This window comes from Uranotaenia lowii, chromosome 3, assembly GCF_029784155.1.
Source record: "Uranotaenia lowii strain MFRU-FL chromosome 3, ASM2978415v1, whole genome shotgun sequence".
In the NCBI taxonomy this organism is placed as follows: Eukaryota; Metazoa; Arthropoda; class Insecta; order Diptera; family Culicidae; genus Uranotaenia; species Uranotaenia lowii.
Genome location: NC_073693.1, coordinates 101,081,527 through 101,107,867, shown reverse-complemented (window position 1 = coordinate 101,107,867; position 26,341 = coordinate 101,081,527). Strand labels below are relative to the sequence as shown.

General features: G+C 34.9%; 1 protein-coding gene across 6 annotated transcripts in view; it reads right to left on the bottom strand.

The window, feature by feature from the left end:
- The window catches only part of LOC129751365 (homeodomain-interacting protein kinase 3), a 198,251-nt gene that overhangs the window by 67,982 nt on the left and 103,928 nt on the right, over window positions 1-26,341 (bottom strand). For all 6 annotated transcript variants that reach the window (XM_055746824.1, XM_055746823.1, XM_055746829.1 and 3 more), the window contains one exon: window positions 19,724-20,184. In XM_055746824.1, coding sequence (XP_055602799.1) covers window positions 19,724-20,184 — 461 coding nt within the window. The remainder of the gene's footprint in view (window positions 1-19,723; window positions 20,185-26,341) is intronic.

Here is a 26,341-nt window from a genome sequence, read left to right as displayed (position 1 = left end):
TGCCCCAGCAGAAGTGTCACAATCACGCAAAACCGCCAGATGTCACTCGTCCATCCATCGAAGGAAGATGGTGATAGGGGAGCATACTTGAAGAGGGAGGGGAGGGGGGAGGGTACTTGAAACTGAAAAACAACATGCCGAAGATGTCAAGATTTGTGTCGATGTCTGGGCCACAACAGAAGCAGTCAACGTTGTCGTTCGTCGTTGTCGTCACCCAAAGTCGCCACGTAGTTCTGTCGTAAAGTGTTTACCACCAACAACCATGTGGCCCCATATAGCAATCGAGCCGGCCCATATAAAGAGACAACAACCGATAAGCGAACGGCGGAGATTCATCACACACAGAACTCGTAGAAGTTGGCAAACGTTGTTGGAGACACGCGGTACGGCTCCAAGAAGAGGCCTCGCTACTCACTAACTCACTTGAGCCTGAGCCGAGTAATCTATGTAGTGTGTATGCGGAGCACCACACATTCGATTTAATTGGAAGTCGTTTGATGGTTGCGTCGATCTTTCTCGAGCGAGAAAGAGCTTGAGAGAGTTCGTAATTTAGCAAAACTTGTAAATAATCATGCATGAAGAACCCAGTAAGTGCGCGCATCTGATTTTGGATGTGGAAATGTGACGAAAGCCCTCCTTCTTCTGGTTTTGAGGTCGGGTCGGTTTCGGAAGCTGCTGCCTAAAAAGGGTGATGGCTGCTGATGTTAGTAAACTTCACTTAAGGTTGTTACTGGTTGCCTTCGCACTCATTCAGCTTTGATGTGATGAAGTCAATGGGATTTACTGAGCTGATAATTTGCACTCATCAAGTCAATTCGGATGCTGCAGGTTCTGATGAAACAACATAGCCAGCTGTTTTCAGCGTTGATAGGGGAACGAAAAATTAAGAACGGCTGGTGAGAATCAGCGACATTTATACATTTTTTTCTGTAGGGAAAAGTCGAGTAAGACGTCAAGCAAGGTCCTATAAAAGTGAACAAAACAAACAAAAACTTTGAGAATCCATTATCTGATGTAATTTTCTCTGCTCATAAAATAGTTCATAACTCGCAAAATTTTCGAAAATTTCAACCGTTTTCTAAGGTAGAGTGTTCAATAGACTTCTTTTTAACCATCTGGAGGACAATCAGCGAATTTCGGTCAAAGGGCATGAACAACAAGCGTTTTGAAAAAAAAAAGTTGCTAAGGCGGGTAAGACGGACACATAAGACGTGAAATCGCTTTTCCGGACTTTTCTGCACTGTTATCATTCTAGAAGTCAACCAATTTACTTGAAAATGAAAAAAATTGCAGCAAACGGTCGCAAATTGAATTTCCTTCAAAATGAATATTATTTGGTCATTTTAATACTTAAGTCGTTTCTGTTGTGATTAATTACTTTTGTGACGTGAATTCACGCTAGAATTAACCATTTCGGACTTTAGTACATACATCTTTGATTTCCTATTCTCTCTGTGGAAATAGAATATCGGAGTCTTCGAATGAGTTTTAAAGAAAAATGTTACGCACAATTTGATGTACGAAGCTTTTTGATTGAACAACAACGAACGAAGTTATGCTTATTTGAAGTTGTGACGTGAATTCACTCAGTTTCAAACAGAACAGGGTAGTTGACTGAATTCCCGTCACGAAATATCAAGATATACTATGGTTATACTGAACCATTCTTTGGAGTCTTCCAATTTTATGTACACTTTCAAAAACGATATTTTGTTGTTCCATCATAAATTTTCAGTATCTGCACCTAACTTTTTTCTTATTTTGATTGGAACTTGAATAGGGAGGGATCATATGTTAAAATTACTATTGTCTTCATTCAAAGATTCACCAAAAAAAAAAATAATTTTTTTTCAATCTTTTTGTGTTTTAGTTTGAAAATAATGAACTTATTAAAAAAAAAATCAACTAAATTATGCTCGATTCGTAAAAATCCGACCATCTGGAGGGTCAAAACAGCTTTCAGAGCATATTTTTCGTATAAAATTTGACAAAAAAACAAATTTTGTGACGTGAATTAACTCATTCGCGCTGTTGTAACTCAGCTAGATTCCAACCGATTTCTATAAATTTTAGAGTTTTAGAATCGTCTTATTATTTTCAAAGAAAATCTAATTTTTATTATTTCAAAAAAAGTCAGAGTTTTCTCGTAATATTAAAAACTTCCCTTTTTTGTGACGTGCATTCACTCATTTGCGACTGTTTTTGTTCGCTTTTCAAACCAACTACATTGGATATAAACAAATTTTTTTTTCTACAAAATGAAGCCGTGTTTTTTAGCTTCTGAACATACTAAAAATAATTCCAAATAAAATCATCCATTTATTAAAATTAATGATTTTGTAAAAATTGTTAAAAACACCACTTTTTTCAAAAAAAAAACTGATTTTCAAAATTATCTAAAACATGTGTAAAAAACCTTTTTGCCTTTCTTACAGAAAGGTATAGTTATCGGTCGATTTGGGAGATCCTTAATTATGGGTCTTAGATATACCTTTATAGGTACCTATCGAATCAGCTCGACGAGTTCAGACGATGTCAGTGTATTTGTATGTATTGGTGTGATTTTTTTATAAACTTTGTCACTACGTTTTTGCGAAACTGGGAAGTACAATAAAAATGATTTTTGTCTTAAAAAATTTGATTTTTTTCCCTCTTCAATGTATAAAAGAAAGAAAAAAAAAAACAAAATAGTTTGAAAAATAAATTTTCATAGTAATTATCATCAAATCATCACTCCAAAAAACGTGTCAATTAGGCTTGCTAGCCACAACCAGCAATCACTAAAATCAAGATTATCGTATATATGACGTCATATACACGATGGGCGCGCTCGCTACACGATGGGCGCACTCCACTCCCACTCATGACGACAAAACGGGCGGGAAGAAGGAGAAGGAGAGATTGAAAATTTGTAAAATATTTAATTTCTGTACCAGTTCAGTGTCAACCGAACCGGTTTCAAAAATTTTAGAGCCGAAGCACTAAATCCATATCGCGATAATACGGAGTTTTAAAAGGGGTATAACCCCGAACTTGTCATACTAAACCGATGGTTGTAGGGTTAAACACCGCATTTTTCTGCAGCGATGGCTGGCTTCGATACGTCGAAGAAAGCGTGAATCTAGCAACAAACGAACGTAACATTTCATAAAGGCGAAACTATCAGTTAGCTCGAAAAAAAAACGCTTTTGAAACTTCGGAACATCTAATCAAATCCTATTTAAAAAATCTTGGCTATCTATTACCCCTACCCGGATAAAAAAATCCTATTTTAAATAGGCGTAATTTCGCGTTCAAACGAAAATTCATCAACAAAAAGTTTCACCCAATTTAATTTTATCGACATTTTTTGTACAGACGCGCTAATTTCAAAATGTTGAATTCCCTGGACTTTATAGTATTTCTGATTTTAAACTTAATTTAAAAAAATCTGGTCCAATAGTGAGTTTCAGAATTCAGATTTAAATTCAAAAATTCAGATGCAATCCAGCGCTAGACGATTTTCAAAACAAATTTACAAAACCGACATAATGGACAAAAATGTCAAAATAGTCAATTACTACAAAAATGACATAATTGTTTAAATTTTCTTAAATTACAAAGTGGACCAAATTTACATAATTGACAAAATTGATAAAAATTACAAAATAGACAACATTCACAAACTTTTATCAAGTTTTAACTAACCTGACAAATTTCGCAAATATGGGAAAAGTTGACAAAAATTGACCAATTTTGAATGGATTGACATAAATGATAACATTTACAAAATTGACAAAACTGGATAGATAAAATGAATATAAATCATAAAACTGAAAAAGTTTTCAAAATATGCAAAATTGACAGAATCAATCAATAATTTACAAAACTGACATAATTTTCAAAAATTTCAAAATAGCCTATTATTACAAAAATGACATAATTGTTAAAATCTTAAAAATTACAATTTGGACCAAATTTGCATAGTTGACAAAATTGATAAGAAATACAAAAAAAAAACTAAAATTACAACATTCATAAGCTTGATAAATTTTACAAACCTGACAAATTTTGAAAATATGGCAAAAAATGTGCCCTTTTCAAAAATCTTCACGGTACAACTTGGGTGCGAAGTGCACGCAAGTTTTTGCACTTACTTGCACACAACTTTTGGACGCAAGTTTAAAACGCACCCATTTAAACTCACCGCACTCAAAGTGTAGGGTGCAAGTTCGAGCACGTGCTCGAATCCAGGTGTGAACCCATGTGCGCGCATCCATGTTCAGAAGTCAGGAAAAGGAATCAAATGCAGAAAGTGTAAGCGCTTTAGCATCTTGGGTAACTTTTTTGTTTCAATTCCAATCGTGATGCTGTCTTGGGGTAAAATATTTGCCTTGATTTAGGCTTTGCGAAAACTACTTAAAACCCTTGAACCTCTTGAAAGTCAGGACAAGTCCTGAAAAATCAGTTCACCTGGCACCTCCGACGTGCATTACAATTGTTCAGTTGTTGTTGTTGTTTCTCTTGTGCTTAGAGGTGCCAAGTATCCTGATTTATCAGGATTTGTCCTGATTTTCGAGAGACCGGTTTAATTTTTTTTAAACTCTGGATTGTTCTCATTTTGATGAAAACCTCTAAAATTTAATCTAATTTGTAGTTAAACTATGGGAAAATCTAAAAAATTCGTTATAAAATAGTAGAACTCTTTTAACAGATGGTAATCTTTGATAATATTTAAATGGCGTTTTTTTTTTTCAACATGAACTGAAGGCAAGCCAAAAAGCTGCGTACTGTTGTTGCCTAAATCATGGCGTTTACAGCACCTGCTACTGCTTGATGAGTTGATCCCAGTATCACATTATTTTTTTTCCAATAAGATTCTTTTTTCCCTACCCAGCATGAGAGCAGCAGTGGTATCAATTTTTTCAAAAGGGCGTGCGGCCAAATGTTAACAAATCGAATTGTCAGCTGGGTGAAAAAGTACCGTTTAAAGACCTACATTTTAATCCTAATTACTTTCAACGCGATTTTCTCTTTCGCCCTTTGCTAAAATAAATCAACATAGAAATCTTTTCTTTTCTATTTCTTGGCATACCTTTCAGGGGCATTATTACTAGTATACATTTAAAGGGCAATTGGGTTGAGCTAGTAATTAAGAAATTTTATGTTTGGCTTGCATAAAAAGTGATCCGCAATTCACAGCAATTCACTGTTATCGAGCGCACACATAATATTTTAATACATTTTGATGATTATTGATTTACATTTTACATTTTCGTTATTTTTGTCGTTTCTGTCATTTTTATCAGTTTTGTCAATTTTGTCAGTTTTTTTTCAAAATTTCTGTTTCATCAATATTGACAATATTTTTTATCAATTTTGTTAATTCAGTTTTGTCAATTTTGTCAATGTGGCCAAAATGGACAATTTGGACAGTTTTTTTTTCTGTTTCATCAATTTGACCTAATTGACAAAATTGAAATAAATCGACAAAGTTGACAAAATAGAAAAATTGGCATAATTGAAAAAATTGAGATAATTGCAAAAAATTGACCAAATTGGCAGAACTTGTAGGTCAAATTGATGAAACAGAAAAATCTGTGTCTGTGTTGAGTAAACAAAATTGATAAAACATATTGTCAATATTGATGAAACAGAAAATTGAAAAAAATTATTAAACAAAATTGCCAAAAAAAAAAAAAATTTTGGAAAAATTAACAAAATTGACATAAATGACAGAAATGACAAAAATGACGGAAATGTAAAATGTAAATCAATAATCATCAAAATGCATTAAAATATTATATGTGCGCTCGATAACAGTGAAATTGCTGTTTGAATCACGGATCGCTTTTTTTATAAGCCAAACATTAAAATTTTTGGTAACTAGATCAACCCAATTGTCCCTTAAACGTATACCAGTAAGGATGCCCCTGATAGGTATGCTAAACACTTTGAGTTCTATGTTGATTCATTTTTGTAAAGGGCGAAAGCTGTTTCGAGAAAATCGCGTTGAAAGTAATTAGGTTTAAAATGTAGGTCTTCAAACGGTACTTTTTCACCCAGCTGACAATTCGATTTGTTAACATTTGGCCGCACGCCCTTTTGAAAAAATTGATACCACTGCTGCTCTCATGCTGGGTAGGGAAAATAGAATCTTATTGGAAAAAAATACAAGTACAAGTTTTTGTATCATTCAATTCCACTTGCTGTTCCAAATTTTCTTTGCCTATGAATTAACTGACATATAATCGTTTTTCAATTCTATTGGATAATTTCATCATCATTACAATTAGTAATCTATTTGTTATAACTTTCATTTGATAGTATTTCTTATAAAGTTTAATACTGACAACATCAATTAAAAAATGAGAAAAATGAAAAAGTTTACAAAATAGACAAAATTTACAAAAATAACTAAATTGAGAAAAGTCCAAATCGACCATTTCGACTAAATTCTCAAAATTTACAAAATTCGAAACAGTTGACCAACTTGAATAAATTAACTATACGACAAAAAATGCAAAAAAAATCTATGTAGACCAATTTGCGAATTTGACAAAATTACAAAATTGTCCAAATTTAGACAATTGACAAAATTGACTAAACTGACTAAGTTTACTAATTTTTCTAAATTGACTACCTAGGCTTAATTGACAAAATAGCCTAAATTGACTAAATTCACAAAATTGACAAGACTATCCAAATGGACAAGATTGACAAAATTTAAAAAATTTACAAAATTAACAAAATTTACAAATTTTACAAAATTTACAAAATTTACAAAATTTACAAAATTTACAAAATTTACAAAATTTATAAAATTCACAAAATTTATAAAATTCACAAAATTTACATAATTTACAAAATTTACAAAATTTACAAAATTAACAAAATTTACAAAATTTACAAAATTTACAAAATTAACAAAATTTACAAAATTTACAAAATTTACAAAATTTACAAAATTTACAAAATTTACAAAATTTGCAAAATTTACAAAATTTACAAAGTTTACAAAATTTACAAAATTTTCAAAATTTTTAAAATTTACCAAATTTATAAAATTGACAAAATTGACAAAATGGATAAAATTGACAAAACTATCAGAATAGACAAAAATGATAAAATAGACATAATTGACAAAATGACAGAATTGAAAATATTAACATTTCAAAGTTGTCAAAATGTTAAATATCTATAGTTAATTCGATCGATTACTCTAAACTACGTTGATTCATCGTATTTTAGTCTAGCAGTTGAAAATTTACTTTTTTTTATAATTTTTTCGCTTCCTTTACTTGAGAGGTTGAATTATTTGAAACACATGGCATCTTTTTTGAAAATATATACTCTTCATTTTTAGAGCTCTTCTATTTTATAGATATAAGATCATAATGTCATAGAAACGGGATAATACAAGATATTCCAGAATTCAATCATTCAAAAATTTTCAATTAGTTTACAATTATGTAATTATTTAAGTGAAAATTATAATTATTTAAAAATACTTTTGTCCTATTAAAAATTTTGAATCTTAATTTCTTAAATTCATTTAGGATTTACTACGTTCGAAATTCTTAAATCATTACTCAGAATTTATAAATCTATCATTAATTTATTACTTTGTGTCATGTGTATCCAAATATAATTTATAGACTGTAAGAAAGGCTACAATCCACTGTTAAGTGTATTAAATCGGGTTTTTTCCGTTGGTTTTGTGTGATTTGAATTATCAAAATTATAGACAATTTTGAGATTTTTTGATACGCGAACGGATAAAAATCACTTTTGAGCGGTACAAGCGCGTGGAATGTGTCATATGATCTCCAAAGACATGATTTAAATTTGATATGAAATGCAAAACCAAATTTGAACTAGGATTTCAAAGCAGCTTTTCATTTCTAATTTCTCATGATTATTCGAACTAAATATCAGAAATCCTGAACTGGATACAGAATGCGAAATACGAAAATAGGAATACAATTTTGGTTATGGGAATTATGGAATCAGAACCTCTGAAATTGGTTTAATTTAATTCGGAATTTAATGTTCAGACCTGAATTTCGATGAAGAAGGGAGAAAATTTTGAAAAAGTGTAGCAGAATTTTAGACTTGGGATGGATTTTTGAGGTTTTGGCATTAGTTTTAAGTCTTGATTGTTACCCTTGATTCACCTTACTCTGTTGTCATAATTTGGTTCTGAATTTAAAATTTGTTATATGATTTTAATCGCCGTAATTTGTATGATTATAATTTTAATGGCATGTGCGGCGGAATGAAAACTAGAGAGAATTTATTTTATAGAATTTGAAAGAAAGGTGGATAGACAGGCATTAGTGCGCCAATAGGAGAAAGCTTGACAGGTGTTGAAATTTTAGGCTAGAGGGCATGTTGATGAAAAGCTCCCATGGATTGCTCCCGCCTTTGCTCTGCATTAGCTAACTATACATGAGAAACCCAGAAAGAGAATTCCCATGTATAGCGAGCCAAATGGTTTGGTCTCAAATCAATTTTCAATTGATTGTCAATAAATTGTACTTTCGGTGGAGACCCATTATCCTTACCCCACAGAATAGTACAGGTTACTCTACTTGTACATTCATTCCCTTGAAACAGTCCACTCAAAGGCATTTTTAGGCAATGAGTTGGAAATCGTGATCGAATTGTTATGTGCGAATAGTTCGCTGCAAACGGGCTGTGCCACGCTACATAGGATGTTAGCTTACATCATACATCATACTAATGCCTGTCTATCTACCTTTCTTTCAAATTCTATAAAACAAATTCTCTCTAGTTTTCATTCCGCCGCACATGCCATTAAAATTATAATCGAATTTAAAATTTTGAGTGTAGAGTAGAATACCTCGTTTGCTGTATTGGATCCTCATGAGGGGGGCTTTAACCCCCAAACCCCCAAACCCCCAAACCCCCCCCCCCCCCCCCCCGTTCCTACGGCCATGGTACCGGCAATCGATTGCCCGTCCCTAAAACCATCCGAGCGCAAATTTTTATCTCAATCCGATGTAAACTAACGTCATTATCACAAAAATATTACAAAGTAATGTGGACGACCCCTTTTGGCGACCTCTGACCTAAAATTCTATACCTGAAATCGATTCCTCATCTCTCAAAACCTCCACATGCAAATTTTCATCACGATCCGACGAAAAATAACGTGAAAAACAGGAAAACAATATTTGTCTTGTATGGGTGACCTGAAACCATTTTTCATCATTCCTGGTCCTAATGAGCATCCATGCCAAATTTCAGCTCTCTAGCTCTTAAGACGGCTGAGCCTATAGAGGACAAACAAACCCACAGAAATTGCTTTTTATATATATATGTAGATGAATGTTACACTTATACAGCCTTTATAAACCGGAAATAAACAATTCAGCTTTATCACATGATGAAAGAACCTTCGAATGCTGAAATATTTCCCACAAAGGCAAATTATAGAACAAATCCTATTTAAACCTAAAAATCGGATTTAAATTTAAAAAAATACGATTTAAATTTAAAAAAATCCATTTTTTTTATTAATTTATTGATTTTTATCCACCCTGAAAAGGACACGATGGCTTGGTACCAATCAAACAAAGTCCAGATCGTATCAAAGGATATAAATCGGAGGACTGAGATCAAGGGAGAAGATACGTCAATGATCACACATGTTTTGCAGCCAATGATTGAATTTGTGGCAATTTGTGAGAGACAATGAGAAGGTTTGAGTTCAAATGAAAGAAAACAGTGCTCAGAGAGAAAATGTGCGAATTGTTGCAAATTGTTGCAATTTGTGAAGCAGTTGTGGAATTGTAATCATTACCATTCCAAATGCAAAAAATTCTCTCTCTCTATTGCAAACCTTCGAAATAAATCCGCCAATTCTCCTCAAGCGAGACCCATTGAAAGTTGAACAGTTTTCTAGTGAAAGCATATTAAACCGGCGAATAAAATGCATATTAATTTGGCAAACTTGAAGGTTTTTGACGGTAGACCAACTACAATAAAATAGAGACATTTTTATTAAAGAGAAAAAATAATGTTTCACATACTTGTTCACATGTAGTTGAGCGAAAACTCTATTTATAATCGATCTTCCTTGAAAATGGTGATCAGTAGATCCGAAACGTCAAACAAAATAAAATATGTGTTTCGATAAAAAAAAAATCGAAATCGTGTCAGTGCTCTCGTTACCCGATTTTTTTGTTCTTCGGGCCTTCGATCGAATGGAAGTCGAAGGTCGTCAAGCCGAAGGATGTTAGGCTTAATGAATGCATGTTAGGCTGAAAGGATGATAGAGCGAATGAATATTTGACCAAATGGACGTTATGCCTAACGAATTTTAAGATCAATAGAAATAGGTCAAACTGATCATAAAGCCAAATTTAGCCTAACATCGATTCAAAATTGATCTACTTGACCTGATGAATTATCGACCCAACATCCTACCGACTATTTACCAAACGACCATGTCCTGATCCTCAAATACATATATTTGTCTTTGAATTTAAATTACAACATAAATGCGTTTCAACTGTAAATTGTAAAAGATCTTAGTTCACTGTGGTGTTTCATTTATTCATTTGTTTTAACTCAACATTCATATTGGAAGCGTAATTTCCCACAGTTTAGAAGCAAACGAATGGCAACTTGAGTACCCCTACAAACAACTGCCAGACAGTAGCACATGTTCAGTAGTCGACGACGACGACGACAACAACAGCTAGAACAATTCAAGTCCGGAGGGTGGTTTCTAAAATTAAAATCACTTCGTTTATTATTTCTCCAGTTCAGGGTGCTACTGTGTTCGCTCTTTCGTTATTACTATGTTACAATCAAACTACTGTATACAAACGGAGTATGGATATGATATACACAATTTAAATTGTATGGTATCATTGTGTTTTTTTTTTCTGCGTCGTCGTCATCGAATAAGTACCGAATGAAAATTCCGAAACGCCAGCCGACGGAACCAAAACGAACGGAATTGCGATGGTTCAGTGAAGCTTTGCAATATCCAAAAAGCGGCACTGACTCAGGTGGGTAGTACTGATGCACTTTGACTTTGGTTTTGGGTTCGCTTTTTCTTCTCGACTGGAGGTGAACGATTGTTCTTGATTTATTACACTTTTTGGACAATCGATTTGAGGCAATGGCTGCGCTTGCCCAACAGTATCTGTGAAATATTGGTTGACCTTTTCGAGGTGAATGAATGCTTCGGTTGAAGGAAATTTCAGTTGAAATGTTTTTAAACGAATTTTGAAATTTTCGTTAAGTTCAGTTTAACACTTTTGGAATAACGTTTACTTTTGATTCCCTGGAAGATAAACCAATTGCCTCGCGCAAGTAAATATTCCGAGAAGCTCATCAACATTCAGCAATCGTAAAGATGTGCAGCCAGTCCAGTTGTCGTAAGTCCATGAAGCTCAGTGAAAGTAACTTCTGGCATTGCAATCATCGAGAGGACCGACGAATTCTGACCTTTTTGGGACCCGGCATGTTCGTTGGACTTTTTGGTCCTCTCCTTCTTCGAGAAAGACACTTTTCTTGATAATATTCCCTCTTCTCGCAAAATCCAGCAAACCAAAATGTGGCCATTCTCGGGTTGTACTCTCGAGGGTGCATTCACAATCAACCGGCAACAATGCCAATGGCACTAGATTCGGAGCAAACTTTCGAACTCGGTAACGAGCAGCGAGCTCTGAATTGATAATCTTGGCGGTGTGACCACTTTTCAGGTTGATTCTTTTGAAGCATATTGCTTTTTCGAAAGTTGCAGGAAAGGGGTCACTTTAAAATGGTTGATAAATTTTGGCAGCCCTCCAAAGGCGACAATTGGAAATTGAACTAAGCACGTAGATTTTGTAAATTCTATGATTAATGTCTTTTAAAACTTCTGTTATTCAGAAACCATAAAACATCGTTTTCATAACGATAAAATTATTATTCTGCGGAAAAAACGCAAATGAGGTCCTCCCTGCTAATAGTTATTTAACGAGTGCGAAAAAAAACTTCCCAAGTTCCAAATCCGTGTCCCCAATAATGATTTTCCCTAGATGATAGACACAATTTGAAAGTAATTTACCCCTTTGGGTCTATCGCAAAGACGGAGGAAAAAATCGCTTCGAATGGCTTTCATCCTGAAAGGGTCCTTCCTTCAGAATCTATTTTTATCGCTTGAATTTCAAATCACAAACCCCACCGGAGGTTGGCCCCGGTAATGGTTGGCTAGGAAACAATTCTAGCTCCGCGTTCTGTCTCTTTCTCTGTTTGGACAGACTAAACGAGAAAGTATTTGAATAAAAGATAACGTCGTCAGCATTGGCGAGAAAGGGGCGGCGAAAAAAATTATAATGATCTCCGGGGGACAGCTAGCTGGTGGAGAATTTAGATCCCACTTCCGACCGATCCCTTTATTTATCTTGGACATATTCACCCGGTCCCGAAAGCTTAAAAACCCCATCCTCAAACCCCCGTTCTTTCCTAACAACCATCAAATCAAGGCCAGTTTTGCAATTACTTAGAGAAGTAAGAGAAAAAAATCATTTTAAACGCCGCGGCATTTTCCTACGAGATGGTAGCGGAAAGTAAACGTCCATTTCCTGTTCCGTTGGTGGTTGCCTTTGCGTGTTTAGGGTCGGTCTTTTTCCCTGGAACCAACCATGTTGTTTCAGTGCCATCCATTGGTGTTGTTGCTGACCGCAACCGTTTTACAAGGGAGAAAAATGGAAAATAAACCTCAAGACTGCATTCTACAATCGTTTGGACTGAGATTTTGTACTTCGAAAAAAGTTCAACAGAACACGGAGAGATTGCCTCAAATTTGGAATTTTAGAGCCTTCCAGTTTATAGCAGTTCAAATGGGTCTCGTGTATCAGGAACGTACAATTTACAGTAAATGTTTTCAAACCAACAGCATGATTTTACCGGAGTGCGATCACTTGCAACTTTTTCTCGAAATCCAGAGCAAACACATTTCACAGAGAAATAACTAAAGAAGAGAGCATACTTTTCTGTTCTAATCGTAAGGAAGCACTAATTAAAAAACTAATTCAAAAGTTTTGTAAAGATTACCTTATTTCAGAAAAAAAACATTTTTTTTCGAATCCTAATACTCTGAGGTTTGAATTTGATGTAATTGCTTCTCTATATACATCGTTGAAGTTTTACAAATGGTTAGTAATATTTTGATTGCGGTCCACCGGAAAAATTTTAAATTAAAATTGACCTGATAGTTCAAAATGTAGCTAACATCTGTTCTATCCTGTTCTTTTTTTTATATTCTGTTCAATCCTATTATATTCCGTTCTATTATGTTCCATTCTATTCTACCCTGATCAATTATTTTCTATTCCTTTCCATTCTATTCTATTCTATTCTATTCTATTCTATTCTATTCTATTCTATTCTATTCTACTCTACTCTACTCTACTCTACTCTACTCTACTCTACTCTACTCTACTCTACTCTACTCTACTCTACTCTACTCTACTCTACTCTACTCTACTCTACTCTACTCTACTCTACTCTACTCTACTCTACTCTACTCTACTCTACTCTACTCTACTCTACTCTACTCTACTCTACTCTACTCTACTCTACTCTACTCTACTCTACTCTACTCTACTCTACTCTACTCTACTCTACTCTACTCTACTCTACTCTACTCTACTCTACTCTACTCTACTCTACTCTACTCTACTCTACTCTACTCTACTCTACTCTACTCTACTCTACTCTACTCTACTCTACTCTACTCTACTCTACTCTACTCTACTCTACTCTACTCTACTCTACTCTACTCTACTCTACTCTACTCTACTCTACTCTACTCTACTCTACTCTACTCTACTCTACTCTACTCTACTCTACTCTACTCTACTCTACTCTACTCTACTCTACTCTACTCTACTCTACTCTACTCTACTCTACTCTACTCTACTCTACTCTACTCTACTCTACTCTACTCTACTCTACTCTACTCTACTCTACTCTACTCTACTCTACTCTACTCTACTCTACTCTACTCTACTCTACTCTACTCTACTCTACTCTACTCTACTCTACTCTACTCTACTCTACTCTACTCTACTCTACTCTACTCTACTCTACTCTACTCTACTCTACTCTACTCTACTCTACTCTACTCTACTCTACTCTACTCTACTCTACTCTACTCTACTCTACTCTACTCTACTCTACTCTACTCTACTCTACTCTACTCTACTCTACTCTACTCTACTCTACTCTACTCTACTCTACTCTACTCTACTCTACTCTACTCTACTCTACTCTACTCTACTCTACTCTACTCTACTCTACTCTACTCTACTCTACTCTACTCTACTCTACTCTACTCTACTCTACTCTACTCTACTCTACTCTACTCTACTCTACTCTACTCTACTCTACTCTACTCTACTCTACTCTACTCTACTCTACTCTACTCTACTCTACTCTACTCTACTCTACTCTACTCTACTCTACTCTACTCTACTCTACTCTACTCTACTCTACTCTACTCTACTCTACTCTACTCTACTCTACTCTACTCTACTCTACTCTACTCTACTCTACTCTACTCTACTCTACTCTACTCTACTCTACTCTACTCTACTCTACTCTACTCTACTCTACTCTACTCTACTCTACTCTACTCTACTCTACTCTACTCTACTCTACTCTACTCTACTCTACTCTACTCTACTCTACTCTACTCTACTCTACTCTACTCTACTCTACTCTACTCTACTCTACTCTACTCTACTCTACTCTACTCTACTCTACTCTACTCTACTCTACTCTACTCTACTCTACTCTACTCTACTCTACTCTACTCTACTCTACTCTACTCTACTCTACTCTACTCTACTCTACTCTACTCTACTCTACTCTACTCTACTCTACTCTACTCTACTCTACTCTACTCTACTCTACTCTACTCTACTCTACTCTACTCTACTCTACTCTACTCTACTCTACTCTACTCTACTCTACTCTACTCTACTCTACTCTACTCTACTCTACTCTACTCTACTCTACTCTACTCTACTCTACTCTACTCTACTCTACTCTACTCTACTCTACTCTACTCTACTCTACTCTACTCTACTCTACTCTACTCTACTCTACTCTACTCTACTCTACTCTACTCTACTCTACTCTACTCTACTCTACTCTACTCTACTCTACTCTACTCTACTCTACTCTACTCTACTCTACTCTACTCTACTCTACTCTACTCTACTCTACTCTACTCTACTCTACTCTACTCTACTCTACTCTACTCTACTCTACTCTACTCTACTCTACTCTACTCTACTCTACTCTACTCTACTCTACTCTACTCTACTCTACTCTACTCTACTCTACTCTACTCTACTCTACTCTACTCTACTCTACTCTACTCTACTCTACTCTACTCTACTCTACTCTACTCTACTCTACTCTACTCTACTCTACTCTACTCTACTCTACTCTACTCTACTCTACTCTACTCTACTCTACTCTACTCTACTCTACTCTACTCTACTCTACTCTACTCTACTCTACTCTACTCTACTCTACTCTACTCTACTCTACTCTACTCTACTCTACTCTACTCTACTCTACTCTACTCTACTCTACTCTACTCTACTCTACTCTACTCTACTCTACTCTACTCTACTCTACTCTACTCTACTCTACTCTACTCTACTCTACTCTACTCTACTCTACTCTACTCTACTCTACTCTACTCTACTCTACTCTACTCTACTCTACTCTACTCTACTCTACTCTACTCTACTCTACTCTACTCTACTCTACTCTACTCTACTCTACTCTACTCTACTCTACTCTACTCTACTCTACTCTACTCTACTCTACTCTACTCTACTCTACTCTACTCTACTCTACTCTACTCTACTCTACTCTACTCTACTCTACTCTACTCTACTCTACTCTACTCTACTCTACTCTACTCTACTCTACTCTACTCTACTCTACTCTACTCTACTCTACTCTACTCTACTCTACTCTACTCTACTCTACTCTACTCTACTCTACTCTACTCTACTCTACTCTACTCTACTCTACTCTACTCTACTCTACTCTACTCTACTCTACTCTACTCTACTCTACTCTACTCTACTCTACTCTACTCTACTCTACTCTACTCTACTCTACTCTACTCTACTCTACTCTACTCTACTCTACTCTACTCTACTCTACTCTACTCTACTCTACTCTACTCTACTCTACTCTACTCTACTCTACTCTACTCTACTCTACTCTACTCTACTCTACTCTACTCTACTCTACTCTACTCTACTCTACTCTACTCTACTCTACTCTACTCTACTCTACTCTACTCTACTCTACTCTACTCTACTCTACTCTACTCTACTCTACTCTACTCTACTCTACTCTACTCTACTCTACTCTACTCTACTCTACTCTACTCTACTCTACTACATTCTGTTCAATTCTGCTCGGTTCTGTTCTTTTCTGATCTGTACTATTCTGTACTTTTCTGATCTGTCCTATTTGTACTTTTCTGATCTGTTCTATATTGTTCTTTTCTGATCTATCCTATTCGGTACTTTTCTGATCTGTCCTATTCTGTACTTTTCTGATCTGTCCTATTCTGTACTTTTCTGATCTGTTCTATTCTGTTATTTTCTGATCTGTCCTTTTGTGTATTTCTTTGATCTGTACGTTTCTGTACTTTTCTGATCTGTCATATTTTGTACTTTTCTGATCTGTCCTTTTCTGTAATTTTCTGATCAGTTCTTTTCTATTCTGTTGTTTTCTGGTCTGTAATATTCTGTTTCTTTTTTATCTGTCCTATTCTGTTCTTTTCTGATCTGTCCTATTTTGTTTTTTTTTATCGGTTCTATTTGTTTTTTTTAGATCTGTCCTATTCTGTAATTTTTTATCTGTTCTATTCTGTTCTTTTCTATTCCATTATAGTCTGTTCTGTTAGATATTTTTCTTTCCTTTATGGTTTCCACGAAACAACCCGAAGAAGAATGGCCTCAATGGATTAAAATTCAATTCAAAAACCCAATTTAATACTTTTGACAGCGGATGACGAAACTGACAAAATTGACAGAATTGAAAAAATTAAAAAAAATTACACAATTAAAATAACCAAAAAAAATGGACAAATTGGGCAATCTTAGACAAATGCAAAAAACGGATAACAATTACATAAATTATAATTATGACAGAAATGGCAAAAAACACAATTTGGATAATTTTAACAATTTAATCAATGAGGTCAATTTTGACTTTGGTTAATGTTGTCAATTTGGTTACTTCAAACATTTTATTTGTCTATTTTATCAAGTTGGTGGATTTTTACCATTTTTTTTCTATTTTGTCACTCCTGTCCTTTTTGTCCTTTTTTGTAATTTTTATCAGTTGAGTAATCTTTATAATTTTTTTTTATTTTTGTCATTTCCGTAATTTTTGTCTTTTTTTATCTATTTTTTTGGTAATTTTTGCCATTTTTGTCTTTTTTATCTTTTTTTTTTTTTGTCATTCTTGTCTTTTTTGTATTTTATTTCTATTTTTGTATTTTTTTTTTCCATTTTTGTCTTTTTTATGTTTTATTGTAATTAATTTTTGTCATTTTTGTCGTTTTTGTCATTTTTGTCATCTTTTTCATTCTTGTTATCTTTTGAGTTTTTGTCATTTCTGTGATTTTTGTCATCTTTGTGAAGTTTGTCAATTTGGCCAAAGTTTTAAAAGTTCTATCAATTTTCTCAATTTTATTAAATTTGACAATTCTTAAAATTTACAAAATATACAAAATTTTGTCAATTTTGTAAATTGTGTAAATTTTAATTTTTGTAATTTTTTTTAATTTTTTTTTTTTTCAAAATATTTTGTCAATGTGGTAATTTTTTTTAAGCTTAGTCGCTTTTGTCAGTTAAGTCCAATTTGTAAATTTTGTCAATCATTTCAATTTTGTAATTTATGACCATTTAGTCAATTCCGTCAGTTTCAATATAGCGTATACAAGAATTTATTTTTTGTTGAAAGATTGTTTTCAAAATGGCAGTGACAAAAAAATTATGCAATTTTTAAAACTGAGAAAAATTTTACATTTTGCAATTGTCGAGAGTCGTACTTGAGTATGAATATTATCAACGGCTCCCATTATCTGATTTTCAAGATTGTAGTGTCTATAAGATAAAACAACAATAATCGTACTGCACAGACTTTTCTGCGAACGAAAGCTGCGCAATATAAGGTGTGTCGAGGAAAGAGAAAAGAAACGAAAAAACTAGCCTGAGAGCTTAAAGCTCGAGACGAATGACTAACATTTGTCTGGTTCGTTTCAATTTGTTTCCACGAACGAAATTCTCTCATGCCGTTCGTGCTCAGGAAAAGCTTCCTTAAAGCTTGGGCTTGAGAGAAGATGAGATGGTGTTCATCATCCGCGTCCCCGTGTCTTTTTCCTTTTTTCAGAGCAATCTGTGCTTGAGAATATACATAGAGTTGGGTGAAGGATGAGATTAACAATCGCTATCGGAGTATACGATGTGAGAATTAAGTCCCTATGATTGACTCATTGAACCTTGATATTAGGGAAGAATGACCCTGGAAGTAAAACTCCCTTAAAAAAAAAATTAAAATTGAACCTTGGGGTTGAACCCCTTGGTGCAATCCATTTTAATATACAGTGACAACTGATATGCATGACCACTATATTCGAGCGAAACAAGAAAAACATTTTATGAGATTTTCTCCCAATTGAATAATTTATCCAAAAAAAAATATAGTGAGAATCGAACTCACTGCAACATCTCATCTCGGATTGCCATCCCCATATCTTTCCCAGTGTACTATCTGAGTCGGTTAACAAACGAAAGTTTATTGCCATAATCCTTCTGTCATCCGTCATCAGTCATGTAATTTTTATCCTTCTTTGTCTTTGATGGGAAAAGAAGGATGGGAGGGCAATGCAGTGGAAATGGAAAACTAGAAACTGTTTTCTATTGTCGGCCGGTTTACATATACACGCACAGCTCCTCTTTGTTGGTGTTTTTCTTTTGCCGTCGGATGGAAAAAAATGTTTTTCTTTCTAGTGCCGGTAATCATTCGACAATATCCTTGCTGACTGATTGTTTCCATCCAGCTTGTGATAGGATATGGGATATTTATAATTTGTTTTTTTTTTGTTCTAATACATGCAATGCGATTGCACTGGGAGGACAATGCCAGTTATCAGGAAACTTGTTAATGCTGGTCCGGCATAGAATCTTATACCGATAATTCCACCTCCAAGGAAGTTCAATATTGGTGTAACTAGAGTCTGATTTGTTGGTTTATCGTTCAAATCTTCTAAGCCAACGGTCATGAGATCGAATATCGGACATGGCAAACAGCAAGTGCTCTTTCTTTGAGCTGGTGGTTTCAGCATTTGTGAGATGCTAACTCTCATATCCTCCAAAGATTAGTGTAAAGTAATAAGATCTCTCCAATCAAACATGAAGTTTCTCAGAGATCTTACGTTTCATATGTTGTCGGAAGCATATCTTGCTCCAATATGATTCATGTCAGTATCGTCATCGATCAGACAGAATATTCAGAATCTGCTATGAGATTACACGGTTATCAGAGATTTTAACAAAAAAAAACATTCTCAAAACAAAGGATTTAGGTTTCTTGCCTTCATCAGCGTTGAATCGTGTTTTTTTTTTAATAAGTCGTGTTGACTTCAAAAAAGTAAATAAACAACACCTACCTCATACTGCGCCGACAGCGAGTAGAGCACCTCGTGCTGCACCAGCTGGTAGTCCCCATCGGCGCCGCTGCTGGACCGCTTGCTGGAGGTCTGGGTATTGGCATGACCTCCGCCCCCGGTTGCGACCTTTGAGTGTGCCGTCTTGGTGCCGTTCGATGGGGCTCCCATAGCCCCCGAGGAACCCGCAACTAGGGCTGCTGCACCTGGTCCTGGTCCAGCTCCAGCTCCACTTCCTGCCCCGCAGCCGACGCCGATGCCGATGCCAGAGTTGCTGCCGCCGTTCCTGTCGCCGTGACTGTTGCCGTCACTTTGTTGTTGAAGGTGGATTACCGGTGGGTTCCGGGGATCGTCCTTCGGTCGGCTATTTTGGGCGTTGCTACTGCTTGGGACAGCCGCCGGCCCAAGGGTTCCGGTGGTCACCACAATTGTGGCACTCTCGACACAGCCACAGTCGCACTCGGCTGAAAAAAAGAAGAAAAAGAAAGAACCATCGCTAGTTTTCTCGAACACACATTTATATTAATTGTACCACCGACGACCGACAGATGGACACACGCAATGGGAACATCGTCGTCTGAGGCGTACAAAATATATCTACATATCGTCTATTTTAGGAAACTATTAATATGAAAAAGAGCCAACACAAGCAACAGAGTTTTCGGTTTTTGGTGCGTGTATGATGTTGACCGAAAGGCAACCCGACCTGGACCGGCAAACTTTTTGGATCATTCGGTGTCGGTGTCGCCACGATTTGCATACCTCTGTCGTCTACTACTTTTAATACATGGCCCGGGTCCGGTCTCTGACTTTTAGCTTTAGATGGCCTGATCGTCCCAAAATAAAAAGGAAACCACAAATAGCAAAACATCATCAACCTCTTTCTCTGCTCGGTGCGTATGTTTGTTGTGCAGTTTCGTTTTGGAACGGTTATTTCGAAGATATCATGTCAATTTGTTCCGAAGGGTATTAATTATTTAGAGACGTTGACCGTTAGATAACGTTTTCTAGCACGGGTGCTTCACATTGAACGGGCCAGGCGTTGGAGACCCAAAAAAAATTACTGTTGAAGTTTATTACACAAGAAAACTTCAAAAGAGAAAATATTTAACTGAATACAACAAATGAACATCTAAAAGTTCATTTTCTCCACAGATGTTAGATTTAAAAAAAAAAATTTCTATACCACCTGTCCATTTTTGGATGTGATCATATTTCTCCGCATTCTTATTCAGGTGTTACGTTTTATCTATATTTATAAAAATGGAATTCTGTCTGTTCCCTATAGACTCGGAAAAGGCTGAACCGATTTGGGTGAAACTTAGCGGGGTGGGGTATTGACGGCCGGGGAAGATTCCTATCATCGTTTTTAACCCTCCCTCTCACAGGAAAGGGGGAGGAAGGCCTCCTCCAAAAGATAAAAGTTTTCATAACTCGAAAACCGATCAAGCAAATGGTACCAAATTTGGCAAGGGAGGGTATTTGGGAACGAGAAATGTTTCTATGATTATTTGAAACCCAACCCTTCTTCCAGCGGGGAGAAAGGAAGTTGGAAGGGGGCTCCCTTACAATTTTTCACACTACGCATGAATTGGAACCAAATTTGGCATGTGATTTGATAGTATTAGGGTACAAGAAATGTTTCAATGAATATTTGGCACTTTCCCCCTCCTCCAAGGGGTTGATAGAAAGGAGGAAGGGGGCTCCCTTACAATTTTTATATTGCATAGCTCGAGTAACTAATCGAGCAAATGGAATCAAATTTGGTATGGTAGTGTTTTTGAGTAAAAAAAAGGATGGTATTTGGTACAACTGCATTCTTCCTGTGGGCTCCTTAAGAATTTTTCCCATCACTTGAGAGTTAATCAAGCAAATGGAATAAATTTTGGCGTGGAAGACCTTGAAATACGAGAAATGGTTATATAATTATTTAAGCCTCTTCTTCCTTTCAATCGAGATGTGGAGAGGGACAAGGAATGCTCCAATACACTTTTGTTACCCGACCCGAAAACTTATTAAAATTCAATTTTGGTGTATATCTTAAGAACTTATCAATGGAACCAATGGAATGGAACCAATGGAACCAATATTGCTATGAGAGCGTTTTTGAGTACAAAAAATTGGGTATTATTATTAGAAACGAATACTTCCTTTAACCAGTGCTGGAGAGAAGGGGGTAGGGGGGAGGTGTCCATATAAGTTTTTTTATGGCACCAATCGGAAACTTATCAACCAAAAGTGACCTAATTTTATAAGATTGGGGTGTTTACGTACAAATTTTTAGCGTAATACTTCGTGAGCCGTTCCCACTTTAGAAAAGGGAGAGTGTGGAGAATTTATGCCAGTAAAAAATATATTTTGGCTTAATAAAAGAACTCATGAAGCTTTAAAATAGAGAAAAAAATTCAGATCTTGAAACCGAATTTAGAGATTAATTTCAGTTAATAAATCGAAATTATCTTTGTATTGCAATTCGAAACTCCAGCTGCACTGCAACCCTCATTTTATAATTGTAACTTATGAATTATGTCTAAATTTGATTTAAAATGAGGCCTACAAAAGAATTAAAACTTCAAAAAAAATATTTACTTCTGATTGATGTAGCAAAGCACACTGGGTCAGCTGTTAAAAAAAAGAAGAATTTCTCGGTCAGGTGAAGAGCTAATAAAAACATTTTGATGCGTTCACCCTTAAACTTGTACTCTCATACTCTTGCTCTTTTGCCCTTTTGCTCTTTTGCTCTTCCGCTCTTTTGCTCTTTTGCTCTTTTGCTCTTTTGCTCTTTTGCTCATTTGCTCTTTTGCTCTTTTGCTCTTTTGCTCTTTTGCTCTTTTGCTCTTTTGCTCTTTTGCTCTTTTGCTCTTTTGCTCTTTTGCTCTTTTGCTCTTTTGCTCTTTTGCTCTTTTGCTCTTTTGCTCTTTTGCTCTTTTGCTCTTTTGCTCTTTTGCTCTTTTGCTCTTTTGCTCTTTTGCTCTTTTGCTCTTTTGCTCTTTTGCTCTTTTGCTCTTTTGCTCTTTTGCTCTTTTGCTCTTTTGCTCTTTTGCTCTTTTGCTCTTTTGCTCTTTTGCTCTTTTGCTCTTTTGCTCTTTTGCTCTTTTGCTCTTTTGCTCTTTTGCTCTTTTGCTCTTTTGCTCTTTTGCTCTTTTGCTCTTTTGCTCTTTTGCTCTTTTGCTCTTTTGCTCTTTTGCTCTTTTGCTCTTTTGCTCTTTTGCTCTTTTGCTCTTTTGCTCTTTTGCTCTTTTGCTCTTTTGCTCTTTTGCTCTTTTGCTCTTTTGCTCTTTTGCTCTTTTGCTCTTTTGCTCTTTTGCTCTTTTGCTCTTTTGCTCTTTTGCTCTTTTGCTCTTTTGCTCTTTTGCTCTTTTGCTCTTTTGCTCTTTTGCTCTTTTGCTCTTTTGCTCTTTTGCTCTTTTGCTCTTTTGCTCTTTTGCTCTTTTGCTCTTTTGCTCTTTTGCTCTTTTGCTCTTTTGCTCTTTTGCTCTTTTGCTCTTTTGCTCTTTTGCTCATTTGCTCTTTTGCTCTTTTGCTCTTTTACTCTTTTACTCTTTTACTCTTTTACTCTTTTACTCTTTTACTCTTTTACTCTTTTACTCTTTTACTCTTTTACTCTTTTACTCTTTTACTCTTTTACTCTTTTACTCTTTTACTCTTTTACTCTTTTACTCTTTTACTCTTTTACTCTTTTACTCTTTTACTCTTTTACTCTTTTACTCTTTTACTCTTTTACTCTTTTACTCTTTTACTCTTTTACTCTTTTACTCTTTTACTCTTTTACTCTTTTACTCTTTTACTCTTTTACTCTTTTACTCTTTTACTCTTTTACTCTTTTACTCTTTTACTCTTTTACTCTTTTACTCTTTTACTCTTTTACTCTTTTACTCTTTTACTCTTTTACTCTTTTACTCTTTTACTCTTTTACTCTTTTACTCTTTTACTCTTTTACTCTTTTACTCTTTTACTCTTTTACTCTTTTACTCTTTTACTCTTTTACTCTTTTACTCTTTTACTCTTTTACTCTTTTACTCTTTTACTCTTTTACTCTTTTACTCTTTTACTCTTTTACTCTTTTACTCTTTTACTCTTTTACTCTTTTACTCTTTTACTCTTTTACTCTTTTACTCTTTTACTCTTTTACTCTTTTACTCTTTTACTCTTTTACTCTTTTACTCTTTTACTCTTTTACTCTTTTACTCTTTTACTCTTTTACTCTTTTACTCTTTTACTCTTTTACTCTTTTACTCTTTTACTCTTTTACTCTTTTACTCTTTTACTCTTTTACTCTTTTACTCTTTTACTCTTTTACTCTTTTACTCTTTTACTCTTTTACTCTTTTACTCTTTTACTCTTTTACTCTTTTACTCTTTTACTCTTTTACTCTTTTACTCTTTTACTCTTTTACTCTTTTACTCTTTTACTCTTTTACTCTTTTACTCTTTTACTCTTTTACTCTTTTACTCTTTTACTCTTTTACTCTTTTACTCTTTTACTCTTTTACTCTTTTACTCTTTTACTCTTTTACTCTTTTACTCTTTTACTCTTTTACTCTTTTACTCTTTTACTCTTTTACTCTTTTACTCTTTTACTCTTTTACTCTTTTACTCTTTTACTCTTTTACTCTTTTACTCTTTTACTCTTTTACTCTTTTACTCTTTTACTCTTTTACTCTTTTACTCTTTTACTCTTTTACTCTTTTACTCTTTTACTCTTTTACTCTTTTACTCTTTTACTCTTTTACTCTTTTACTCTTTTACTCTTTTACTCTTTTACTCTTTTACTCTTTTACTCTTTTACTCTTTTACTCTTTTACTCACATACTTCTATTATCTTGTTCTCTTATGCTCTTATTCTTTTATTCTCTTATTCTCTTATTCTTTTATACTCTTATACTCTTATTCTCTTTAGAAATCAAGTGAAGTATAACAAAGTTGTTGGAGCTCAATGACGGAATTCGAACTTTCAAGGAAGTCTTGAAATTTTTTTTTCGAAATTTGTTATTAGTTATTAGTTATAAATTGAACATTTTCAAATAAACTTCACGGGAACAGAAGAACATCACAGTGTCGGAGTTTGGAAGCGATAATCAAGCAGGTCCTTGTTTCAAAGTCTATGGCTTGTTGCCCTGCTAATAAATGGAAAAATGATTTGGTAAGCAATACCGATTATAGATGGTAATGTCATCAGTTTGTGAAAAATGAGACTGATATTCTTCAAAATATCATGTCTGTTTGTTTGATTCCTTTTTTTTTTTTTTTTTGTACGGGATTTTCATCCTCTGGGATGATTCATCCCTACTCATGTCTGCTTGTCTGGGCTCTTATTCTTTTATACTCTTAATTCCTGTGCAGCAGACTGAGTCGATTTGGGGTCATTTTTGAATTCCTCAAGCCCTGGAGTCCACAAAGCTTCGTTTTGGTTCAAAACTCATCCATAATTATTTGCAGAATCTTTAAGCAACGTTTACATGAATAAATTTGAAATTTTAGGTTTGTATAGGAATTTGTTGACAAATTGATTCATCCGTTTATTCGTTGATTCTCTTCGGGACGGAAGATATGAAATTTAACGTGCTGGGCGGGGAACAGACAATTTTTGAAAATAAAAAAAAAAACGTTAAGCATAAAAAATAAACGCCATTAAAACGGGAAGTCAGCCAGCAGAAGTGGAAGTGTTCGATTCGAGGTTTCACTTGAAAGACGAAACGAGAAGAAAAACAGTATAACGTTAATGGCAATAATCAGAGGAACACGATCGATGATTCCCCGTTCGAAAAATATTTGGCGAAGAAATCAGTCCCCGTCCCCGGAAGATGCAGCAAATGTGGAGATCGAATGTCTGTCACCTGCTGCGCTTTTTCGGGAGAAAATTGTAGGGCAGCCTGGAAGTGGAACCAGTTTTGGCGATGCAAAAAAAATTAAGAAGAAATCTTGATTTTGGGGAACCTCTGAGAAAAAGGAAAAACAGAAAAGAAAGGTACTTTTTTAAAAAAGTCCAACAAAAAGTGTGTCGAAAGTTGGATGAGAGAATCTGATTAAATTTGGATTCAAATTTAGCTCGGGATATCCGCAGCTGAATAAAAAGTAGACTTCTTTATAAAACTGACACAAAAATTAATTTAGATTTAAACATCCGATAAAGCGCATTGTGATGCTTTATTTTAAAATGGGTCAAGAGTCCATGGTGCTTTAAAATTTACTTTCAAATCTGAAGACTATTTTTTTTTGGGAATTTAACACTTTGTGTAATCCTTCCTATCCCCCCTTTCCGAATTTTCGGAAAAAAAAACTTTTGATCAGTAAGAAGGAATGTTTTTTGAATAAAAATCATTTGAATCCTCAGTCTACACACTTTAAAACATTTGGTTTTTGTTTTCGTTGACAGCAATGAATTATTTGAAGTTTGGACTGAGAAATTGATTGATGTTTGTTTTACGAAACACAACATTTCTGAGCCCTTCCTTATCAAAACAAAAAACCGGTTCCAATTTAACGCATCAATAATGTTCATCATTCCGAGACCGAGAGATTTTTATCTTTATCGTTCTCCATATTAACACACGATTGAACGTCCCGAGATCAATACTGTTTTGCTACTGAAGCTCTAACATCAGTCATCTATTTTTCCGAC